Source organism: Colias philodice, chromosome 5 (genome assembly GCF_061535455.1).
Source record: "Colias philodice isolate Cphi_HAF_F1 chromosome 5, ilColPhil1 Martin Lab GWU primary, whole genome shotgun sequence".
Lineage (NCBI taxonomy): Eukaryota > Metazoa > Arthropoda > Insecta > Lepidoptera > Pieridae > Colias > Colias philodice.
Genome location: NC_143090.1, coordinates 584,486 through 596,942, shown reverse-complemented (window position 1 = coordinate 596,942; position 12,457 = coordinate 584,486). Strand labels below are relative to the sequence as shown.

The 12,457-nt window shown below is 36.1% G+C and overlaps 1 protein-coding gene across 1 annotated transcript in view; it reads left to right on the top strand.

Moving 5' to 3' along the window:
- The window catches only part of Dad (Daughters against dpp), a 31,082-nt gene that overhangs the window by 9,485 nt on the left and 9,140 nt on the right, over nt 1–12,457 (top strand). The window contains exons 2-3 of the mRNA XM_089695354.1: nt 5,226–5,279; nt 12,001–12,081. Of these exons, the coding sequence (XP_089551480.1) occupies nt 5,226–5,279; nt 12,001–12,081 (135 nt within the window). The remainder of the gene's footprint in view (nt 1–5,225; nt 5,280–12,000; nt 12,082–12,457) is intronic.

Here is a 12,457-nt window from a genome sequence, read left to right as displayed (position 1 = left end):
ACTGATGGATAGTTTAGTTTTGCATGTCTTATTTAAAACAACTCATATATCGTTTATGTGAACATGAAATCGTTTATACCGCACTTTGTTAGATCCAGCATAAATTTTTCATTGAATGTTAATTTATCCAAAGTAGGCATTCTCGCTACGCATTGACGGCTTCCACTATAAGACACAGGACTGTTAGTATTGTCTTCGATTGAATAGCAATAGATTATCTTGAATTAAACATGTGTTTTGCGTATTAATGTGACCACTGGACGAGCGAGGTGTGTCCAGCGGCGACCTTATCTCCGCCTACATTATATACAAGTGATATAGCGCGGTGGCCGGTCAGCTAAGTGGAATGCTACAGGTATGTGTCGGTACGGACTATACCGAGTGCGATCCGACCGCTCCTCCCCGTCACATCTTCAACTTGGCATTTATGAGCGTGACGTCAATTCTGGCGCCTAACTACATTCCGCAACCGTTTGTTTCCTATTATATTCGAGATTATTATTTAAATTGATGATTCTAGCTCCCTTCCGCGATAACATCGCCCGAATCGCAAGAAAACCGACCGAAAGTTCACTCCGAAGAAATTGGAAACGGAACGGATGTTTTCTATCTCGAAATAAAATTAATGGCAACAATCTAAATCTTATTTGAACTCTCGTTTTTATCTTTAAAGTTGATAAATCGTAAAAACGTATCCTGCGTCTCTTATCTATTCGGTGGAAATCTGTGTCGCTTTTATATAATGTTGGAGATTCGAGAGTTATAACTATTCACGCGAAAACATGTCATTATATTTGTATGTTTACCCGCGCTTATCGCCAAATAAGATAAGTTTATTTTTCGTCGTGACGTTCGCTGGAAGTTCGCGAGCCGGCTGAATGAATCGAAACGAGTTAAGCAGTGATTATGAGTGATGGATAGACGGGCGCAGGAGTATTTGTGTAAATGTTAGTACATTGGGCCGATATCGGCGCGAGTGGTGCGCGCAGGCGCGTGGGCCCGCGCGGCCGGCCGGCGCCGGCGCCGGCGCCAACCGACATGTTATAATTCGGGCAAGCTATTTCTGGCGACTCGCACGCGTGCGCTGGCTCCGTGCGTATAGTGCTTTTTAAAATTAAAAACTAAACTATACAGCACCTTGAAAACAATCGAACCACCGATGTTGCAGCGTAAAGCGTTATGCAATCGTAAACTAAATGACTAATAGCTGTTGCTGAAATGCTAAGCGTAATTTTATCAGGAGGGGTAGATATTTAGACAACAAGCTAAATATCTAATCTAATAGCAAAGCCTTCCTGCTTTTGATCGTGTAATCCGCTGCAGTGATTCATCGTTAACTTCAAAATATTTAACTATGAGCTCTTGAGCTGCCATAAATACCGCGAAGCTCTTCAAAGTTAATTCGGCTCCGATGTCCTTGACGTAACTATTCTTCCTTGGCGTCGTAGGTTGAGCGAATTTATTGCGTATAAATTGGATTTATTGTTTGTTTATTGTTTTTTTCTTATTTATAGCGCAACGTGCGGATGTTTACTATTAATCTTGACTCGGTTTTGTTTAGTTTCGTTATCGTGGATCCGGGAAACTGTTGGACATTTTAATTTTTCAGGCGACACGTTGGATATTTTGGGAGATTTATGAAACAAACTAAAATCACAGACTTTATAGACGGGCATTATTCAAAGTTAATTAAAATCGCACAAACTGACAAGAACTCCTGTTCCTGTAGTGTTTTTACAGCTATAGAAAATCATTATAATGATTTGTGCGAATAATTAGGCGGCGTGGCTTTCAAAGAGATTTTATTACTTCCCAAACATGCTGAGGACCGGCGAAATGTTAATTAAGTTCGATTTTATTGCGACTACAGATAACCCTTAACCAATGTCGAAATATAGATGTTATGGTTTCCGTTTATAGAGCAATTAATAGACCGGTTACTAAACCGAGGGACAAACAGACAGAATCTACTGATTGTAAACTAGATTCGCCTCCTTCCTTCCTTTTGTGGAGAAAGCGGGAAGTTTTGTCCTAAAAATTATATTTATGGACAAATTTTAATCAGAGTCACATGTTGAAAAATCAGTTAAACTGTATGAGGCGTCAATCTATACTAATTACTAATTACTTTACTAATATTATAAAGAGGAAAGGTTTGTAATTATGTATGTATGGTTTTCACGCATAAACTACTGGACCGATTTCAAAAATTCTTTCACCATTAGAAAGCTGCATCTTCACTGAGCAATAAAGGCTATATTGCATTTTCAAAAAAATTAGAGATCCTTACCAAAAATGCAATAATGTAATATGTAACCCAAGGTGTAAAAAAATCCTTAATAAAAATTCTGTCATCGCGTGCGCTGCGGAATCTATTCCTTGAAGTACGAGGATGGTTCTTATGAAAAAAAAAAACGTAAACATGTAGGTACCACGGGCGAAGCCGGGGCGGACCGCTAGTATTAAATAATTTTCTTTGACGATTCTAACTAGTACCACACCCCGGACACTCCATACAAAATGATCGTTTTGACAGTCACACTGTGGAGACTGCAAATGTGTGTGTTAACGCTTTATGGTTGGCACATTTGTGACTAGCGTAAAAAAAAATTCGCGTTTTTCTGATGAAATACATCCGTAAACAGCACAATATCTAACCATTTTCTACGAAAAACGATAATCACAAATCCAAAATAATAAAATTACTTTAAGTCAATTTGATTAATGTTGTCAATCTTCGTTGCGTATCGTCCTTGCAGAAAAATATGGCCCATTTTATGTCTGATCGCGCGGGGGTGAGGTAAGTTTAATTTTGGCGGGAGGCGGAGAGTGTCCGTTCTGTAGCGTTTAGCTACTATTATGTATTCTGTGCTAGTACTATCTAGATTTCTGTCGATTCGTATCAAAACAAAACTTAACACTGCATTACTGTCCATATACTTACTTACTAGTGTTGTAAATGACATTCCATTCACTGCAATCGAATCAATACTTTATTCATCAATTTCACGGTTCAATATCCATTGGCAGATGATTTCATTAATTGAAATGCGATCTCTACAGACAGTGTATTCGAATTTTAACTTTGGTCCTATAGTAACACGATGCTATTTTGTTTTTCATTTTGATTTGTGACTAATGTGCGAGGCGTGCAATTAATTGTGAACTTTAGTGGTTTAATTACAGAGTGTATTTTCGTTCATTCAATTGAAGGTGGTTGTGACGTATCTGTACGGGCCAACAGTGCACGCGGTCACGCCACGTTACACACCGTATGTTTATATGAATTAAAAAGTTATGTGGATCTATCGTTTATAAATCATATTTAACAGTTACTAGTTATCTTTAAATCATTGGAGAGAATTAGTTCTTCGTCAAAATATGTACTCTGCAAACGTTTTTGTAGGTTAAGATAGTTTAATGTTGCGAAAGTTGATTAAAGATCGTATGTATCTAAAATATGATTAAGATTAGAAACATAGGTGATCCCCAACTAAGGTTCAAACAATCTACAACACAGTTACTTCAACGCCTGTGAATAAGAGCGAAAATCTTGAAAACCACAACAGTACAGCATTAGTCGTGCACACCAAGACGTCCATAATCGCCATTTTCGCGACGAAATTGCTGTTTATTTTGCACGACTTCGGTTAACTTAGACAGACAGACATAAAATGTCAACACTGAATATTATTTATAGTGCGGCCGTTTAGGGTCATTTGCTTTTACTTTTTCTGTGTCTTGGTATGTACGCCTGACTCATGCGAAAATTCTCAGCATTTAAATTTCATTTAATTGTTCCTGCGTTGAGTGACACTTCTTCTCGACAAAGGTTTGAGCTAATAATTGTCAGGGATTATCGTTTAAGTGATGTTATGTGCTGAAACGCTTTGTGAGCTGAAGTTTTTATTACCTCCAGGTTTTGCAAACAACGCTCAATCTCTTAGTCAATTCCTTTAGGCCCGAAGAATGTGTAGGTACTTCATTTTCCTTGAATTTATTTAAGTATTGTGATTAATACAGCAGGACAAGCGAATGTTCTAGTTGTTTGAATATCAAGCGCAACAAACACGAGCTTTGTATGCGAAGTGTGCTTCCGCGGAATGAGATTTCGATTCGCTAGAAATACGATACTATCGTTCGACTCGCGGCGCTCATCAGCTAATAAAAATCCAAGACAGCCACAGATTTTATTGTTATTTTCATGTCATAATTCGATCCGACGAACGACTCAATATGCAGGTGCATTCGCCAATTGTTTAGAAACGTCTTGTGTATGCGCCGTTAAAAATTTCTCAGAACCGTACGTCGGCCACACGTCCTAAAGTATCGTTATGCATTATTGAAATTCGTTTATTAAATCGTATTCAGACTTCACACGTCCGCCGCCGACGGCGCCGAATCGCAAATGACGATTGCACGACACGCATTCTGAATTCAAAAATTTGAATGGCGCCCGAAATTTTGGAATAGCCAATCGCGCGTGCCGATTATATTTAATGACTCATTTACATCAGTCGATATGTTGATATAAATCTATATTGTGACCACTGTAAATCTTTCGAGGCATTTTAACCACTTCTTACATCGCATTATCTCGGAACGTGTTTTTGATATTTTCGATTTATTATACTGACATTTTGGTCGGTTGTAAAATGCGCATTATCAACCTAAATTATTTCCTTGTTTTATATTTTGGTGGTGTACGATTATTATGGATAATTGTATCGAAAATTTGATAGGACCGTTTCTACCTGCTGACCCTTACACTATTTCCTCTAGACGGCTGTAATTTGACAAATCTAACGCATTTTTAATGACACATAAAATAGGTTATTTGAAAATCAAATGACAGTGTCTTTGAGGGCCTAAAATACAGGGTCGTGACTCGTGAGATCGAAGCAGACATAATTGGAGTGTATAGTGTAGGCTACCTGGTCGGCTTGTTTGTTCAAATATTGCTTTCCCTTGAGGCGTCGAGTTACCGTAACCGACCACGAAAAAAGAGGGTGAAAAAATTGTTACTGAAATAGATTTGATAATTTCTTTTCGCTTCAAAATAGCATGCAACATTTTATATATTGTATGCTTTTCAAAGTACAAAATTGCAAGTTCATTATTTATAAATACTTTTAAATAAAGAGTCGAAACTGTCACATAAAGGTTAGGTTTTTATGAAAGTATATTTTTAAATTGTATGTTAAATTAATTTTTCTTCTTTCCAGAGACTCCCCCACCACCGTACAGTCGAATTGCAATGGAAGAAGTAAAGAGTAAAGGTGAGTTTACACTTCTATAATTTATAGAACTTAATTTGTCGATTTTAGAAATTTAAGAGGTCCGCCTGTATTGACAAATTACATTGTTGATAGGTGATGTGAACATTTCTGATTGTTTGAGTTGTTCAGATAGATTTCGGTGATATTCATACTTAATCATTATTCTATAAGTGATCTCTGAATTGATTAGGTACGATAATAAATATAATTTTTAGTTTTCTAATACTCCAGAAAATAACATCATTCCCTAAACCAATAAGAATAATAACACTTTAAAAAATCGGGCACAGAAGCGATATTTCTAAGAAGTGTAGATACATGATGAGCTCAAAGCGTCTGTTCAGTGTTCACTGTAGATCATAGATCTCAAAAGCGCGGTAGATCGAGGAATCCGGCCGAGGACCGGCGCCCGCGCCGCTTCCTGGAAATTCGGGATCACTAGCGATGTACTGCAACTTATCGATGTTTTTTTTAATTTTATTATTTTTACAATCATTTTATAGTTATGATTTTCATATTATCTGTAATGTGTAAGTTCAAAGTTTTACGATATACGCATAATTAAAAAATATATCTTAGGTTGTATGATAACGCGCGAGTACAATGTCATCAAATCTAATACGAGAATAACTGTAATACGATAAAGCGTGAATTATCTTTGCGCATTAAAAACAGACTAACGATAACAGGGTTTTGTTCATAAATAGCGTTATCGTTTAATTAAATGGCCGTGCATCGTTCTGGAAAATCGATATGCGAAAATTATTATTTTCTAGCTGATTCGGCAAACTTTTTACCGTCAGGACACTCTAATTACTTAAAATAATAGTTTTTAAAAATCTCTTGTCATTCCTATCGAGTGCATAAAAGAAGCATAAAAATCGCTCCAGCCATTTCAGAGGAATTTGGTTGCACAGTGAACACTAGAATTTTCTACCAACTTGGATTGTAAATAGATTCGTAATGTGTCGATACAAGATCACAAACAGCACTATTTATCTAATGTACTTGTGGTTCTCGGTATGCAAAACGTCGGCTGTTTTGTTATGTTAATGATAGAATCGACACGAGTTAATATGCGCTGCTTTGATAGATTCAGTGTATTGATTTGCTTCGATAATTGGTTATTTATATGTTCATAACACAATTGTGTAGAAACTATACATATTAGAAATACTCATTAAATTGAAATAATATGTAAAAAATCTTTTTAATTTTACGCTAGTACCTAATTGAACACAAGTTCTGTCTGGCGTTTTTAACCACGCTATTCTAGCTATGAACGAAATACAATTTCACTTCATAAATAATAAATCTCTATTGAAAAGATTTTATTGGATTGATAAATCTAAAAAATCAAAGTTTATTATCCTATTAGGTACCTAACTTTGACATATCGACACGATTAAATTATTACTACTCAATAATCAAAAATTAACACATGAATACGAAGCAATAATGGTTAAATATTTAAATTGTTCTATCAACTATACAGTTAAGCAAGGTATCTGATTAATTTTCCAACATTAATAAATTGCGGTATGTAGAGTCGATACGATTAGTCGACTCTTGCGCAACCCTATGGAGCTGGTCCCTCGGCCTGTGCGCATTCCAACGGCGGTCGCCATCTTTAAACTACATTATTAATGCTTACGGCAAACATCACTGGCTTTTTTCTTCCCTTTGTACGCATCCCTGCGGGGAAGGTATTTGTTTTCAATAAGCCCTTTCGTATTTTTGTATGAGCCCTTTCGACGATTATTAAAAGCCAATTAAGTATTAAATTTGACATGTATTGACGTGTTAATATGGAATTATTGTGTATGTATACAAAAACTAACGTTTCTATCTTTTGTCTTGCGATATAATTATACTTAGCCTGCTGTGGCCAATTGAGAATTTCGATTCGATGTTATGACCGGACATACCAGTGTGTTGTTTTACTCATTTTGGGTTAAATGGTACCCAAAACTGCTTGTACAAACTCGTCCTGTTTGATTTCCAGTTACGAATTATGGTTACAGACCATATTATAGTGAATGGTTTGAACTAGGCTGACTGATTTTATGTAGGTAATAATTTTAGATCTATTGCAATATTTAACTACTACTTTCAAGAAGTATGCAAAATTTGAACTATTTGTTATACCAGACGTTTAAAAAACAATCAGACGCCATTGCTGATCCCGCGTCACAGGATTTCCCGGCATTTCCACAATCAATGTTCCTGCAGGCTAGCGAGTTGCGAGCTATCGCGGGATTCCCTTCCAGCATTCATCATAGGGTTTCCCGAGGCTCCAGACAAATTCCTCCCCTTCGTTTAGTTAATTTGACGCTTGTCTGCGCATTTATCAACCCTTATAAATAACTCTTATCAGTGTAATTCGCAATTAATATGCGGCGACACTGGTAATACTTGTTAATGAGTAACATAAATTGTGTAAATGCTCTTCGTGTGGGGACCGCTTCATTTTCATTATTTGCTGTTACATTTCTTATAATTACAGTAATTCATTCCGCGATCGCTTTTTTGGTGCGTTCGCATGTACACCGAATATATCGTCCGGGCTAAAAGCATGTGAAAAACGGACGTGGGATATTAATTGATCCGGTGATATCTTAATATTATTCGTGAGCGATAGGAGCAAGTACCGCGGGGTCCTGAATGGCCGGCCGCGGGTCGGATCTCCTTTTTCCGATACGGGTGACATTGACATTCCGATCGGGTCCATTACGGTGTGCTCGTGCTTCCCCGAATCCATTCATTCCATTTACCCGGCGACTGACAAACGAGCGAGATAGCGGAGTTTGAACCCTAACTGTTAAGGTTAAGAGGACCTTTTAAAAATGTTTCTCGCTCTAAGTGATTCGGTCCCTCGCGGGTATCGGGCGGGCGATAACGACGGTATCCATTAACGTTATCGTCACGTTATCGTGGCGCCGGCGCCGCTCGGCTGACACAAATATAACTGGTCAGTGTTTGTCTTCGCCCGCTCTCGTTAGCCGCCTGCTGCCTGCTGCCTTCTCGCTACCCTTTTATGCGTCAAATGCCCTATCGAGTGCTTTCCACTTAATTGCTGACTGCTGAGCGCATTTAACGTTGTTTACTTCATACCTTTATCAAAACTTTATGTAACTCGCTCGGCGCCTCGTCAATTATATAAGGTCGTCTAAATAAATACGCGACTCGTCGGACAGTGGACACGGTTTTCGTTGGACGGTAATTTATTTGTTCAAGTCTTTTTAGTTTCGTTACAAGCATTAACTTTATTTTACGATACCCCACTTTGAGTTTATTTGTGAATCTGCAATTTAAAATTATAATACGACTTGATAAAACACCCGTCTTCGGTCTAATGTTTCATATCGTGAATTGTTTGAAAGTGGCCACAGTGGTAGCATATATAACACGTAGTTAATTGTCATGTCCAATGCAGAGGTGTGCCCTCCAATACGTCATAATAAGATTTATGGCTGTACTATTGTAGAACTAACTTTTTTGTCGCAATACCCATTTTAATGACTAATGATTTTGTTATTTTATGACTGCTACCGTCGCGTGGCTGATGCAGTAAATTGCACAAAACTGATAAAAATCGTTAACATGTTACAAAGTATTTTTACAAATCATTTTTCATACGAGATATGGCATATCAGAGCGTACAATTATTTTAAAATCTACCTTATATTTTCGTTCGGTTGAAATATAAACGTGAGCATATATTTTGTCATAAATCACACTAACTAATAAGTGGTATCAAATATTATGAATGTTAAAATAGAGCAATCAAAATAATTAACTTTATGTATACGCTAAGAATGTTTACAAAAAATGTAAGTCATTTGAAGAATCCTTGTGGTCGGGATCGCAAGGGCTATTCCTCGGTTATTTTAGTCATGGCTGCTTATAAATGTTTATTTGGATTTGTAACTGACGATTCAGTGAATGCAGTCGGTTTGTAAACAAGCCACGGTGTCGGATTGGCATCTGTTTATACTTCACGATATTTTATATGTTTAATTCTTTACGTTCGCAGCATTCGCGATGCGTTACATTTTTATGTGCAAATTAGTCCATGCGTCAACAAATGCTATAAAGGTATAAACATAATATCTATAAACTTATCCGCTATTACATGTTTGTTCTCGGGAGCTATCAATTAGAATCAGGTTTTAAATCTCATGTAGTTGGAAATCATCATTGAGCTTCAAAATATCTCTGAAAGAGTGACTCAAAACGTAGCAGCAAACCAAAAAATGCATGTAAATTTTATTCCAAACTTCAAAAAGTGTGTTCACAGTAAATGAATATTTAATGCTGATTGTAATATCTTTTGAATAAACATAGTAGGCCTCCCGTGGCTTGTAAAGAGCCGGTGTCATTGCGCTTTCAAATATTTCTTTGGAGTCGTGTGAACGGCGCGAGAGTACTTTGGAATTCGGTAAGCACTATGCTTGTACTGTCTCTGGTCTTACCTCTCTATGTAGCGTGTACTTATTAGCTGTTTTCCTGTAGGACGGTTTAGATTGCGCATGTTTTTAATGATTCTGGTTCTGATTAAAAGAAACAATGAAGGTGGTTATATCATTTTATGAATCGTGAATCGCTGACCTGATTTGAAGTTTGGCATAGAGACAGTAAAAGATTTGACCTCAAAAGGGCAAAGCTTTTTTCAAAAATCAGAAAAAGCCAATGAAAATGTATGCAATATGTAAAACTTAATTCGAAAGGGTAGTGAGCGACAAAGTCAAATGTAGATTTAACTCACAAGATTTGTGTTGCTATTCCTATTTAACACAATATTTATTGCACAGGAAATTGCACATTCTTCTGTGAAAACCATTGAATTATATGAAAATTTCTCAACACGTTATAATAATATCGGCGAGAGGAAATAGTTTTCAAACATTTTACACTTACACGTGCGTCTATTGTTGACGATATGAAATCATACAATTTTGCAGCCATCCGTTGATTTACTTATAATAAAATATATTTATGGGAGTTAGCGGTATTGTTTTTCGTAAATATTTGAAATTGAATGTGGGAAATAGACATAATAAGCGAAATAGTTATCATAACATGATCAGTGATTAAATTTATATCTACAGTGATTCAATATGATAGGGTATTATTAATGTAATATTCAGATAGGGCATTGATTCCTGAATTACAACAATACCAAGCTTCGGAAAATTAAGTATATTTAGGAAAACACCTTTTCATAGTTATCTTTCTTAAAGAATCTTAAAATCAATTTAATGCCCTAACAAGATGAGCCAGAAAACCTTATTTAATTTCCGTTATTTTATTATCCTGATTAGTGGGTAACTTGTTTTACTTAACCAACTTTTATTTTCTAAAAATAATGATGTAGGTACTATTCACGCAAAAAGCTGAAATACCGAACGAAGCCGCTCCATTAGTTAGTAAAAACAAAACAGCAGTATAGTTTTTGTAACAACTACCGAATATTAATGAAACGTGCTCGAAACTGACTCATGCTGTGAGTTGTGACGAGTTTTTGTTAAATGGACATCTTCGTAGTTTTTTTGTATAAATATTTAATATACTCGGTATATAGCTTGTAATCTATCCATATATGACTGTCGGCTAGCCTTGATATGATCTTCAATATGCTAATACCTACTTTATAAGTACACATATGTAGGTACAAATACCAATTCTGTTTTATTATAGCAATGCTGGTAAAGTTCGTACAAAATGTAGTTTTTCATTTATTTTAGGTGTTTACTGGACGATAGTTATTCTGCTATTCGTCCTTTTAAGCTAGCCGTTCTTGAGTAAAATGATAAGTAATAGATATAGTGAAATATACTAAATATTAAACCGATTAGTATGTTATTATGTCTACACATACCTATAGCATCTTATAGTAGATACCTACTCATATGCTTATTTAGAATTTTATTATTAAAATTTATTGATCTTATTTTAGCATAATGGTGTATGGTCATAAAAGCATATGGAAATAAAGTTATTGCTTAATTTGTCTTATCTTCTCATGATTCAACATTTACTCAATATTTAGTATTTATTATTTACCTATGCAAATAAAATAAGTTGTTTATGATAGATTTTTTCAATTTCAATTATTTTTCCCAATATTGTTTACACATAACCTCTGTGCATGATATTTTCTCGCCATCAAAATATTGAAGTAAAATCATAGAAAATTTCGGCACCAAAACCGTGCGCAGGCGCAGCGCAGGTGTCCAGAGTGTGATGTCATCGAGAACTCGATTAACTTGTTCCGAGGAGCTTTATCACCGATTTTTTTGATGTCATTTTGACCGTGCTTGTATTTATTATTATCTAACGCGTGGCGGCATCTGTCTGCTGTTAGGGAACTTTAGATTGGTTATGGAACGATAGATGGCGCTGGTTGGCACTTGGATTTATAAAACTAATTGATATGATTATGAAAAATCGTTCGTTTTGTCCATTGAAAATATACCAGAAAGAAACTAGTGTTTAGGAGTAATCCTATTTGGATTATTTGCCTTCCTATATGACTCCTGAGTCAATTAGGAAGGCTGGAGGAAGGATGATATTGATACCTGTATAAATAAATGATTCAATAGATGTTTAAAACCTTGATACAAATGACTAGTACTTTCGGGGATCTGAACGATCAAACACACAAAATATTACTATCAAATTGATCCATAATTAACGAAGAATATTTCTATCTTTCCAGAGAAAGGTGAAAACACACAGGACGCTAGGAGGACAGACCATGAGCGGCTGGGGACGGGGTCCCTCGCCACTGATGGTGAAGGTAAGCTTCTATTTCAATAATATTAGCAAATAATCTATACATATAATAAATCTGTAGAAGGGTCAATTCTGTACATTGAAAATATTGAAAAAATAAATAGTAGGGGGTGTTACTGGATCGATACCAAACCCAAATATGTATGTGATAAAAAAAATTTTTGTCTGTCTGTCTGTCTGTATGTGAAGGCATCACGTGAAAACTAACGGTTCGATTTCGATGAAACTTGGTATAATTATACCTTATTATCCTGGGCATAAAATAGGATACTTTTTATCCCGGAAAAATACGTAGAAAAAAATAATCTTAATTTTTCCGCGCGGACGGAGTCGCGGGCGGGAGCTAGTATTAATAATATAGTAGATATGCCTAGGATTAT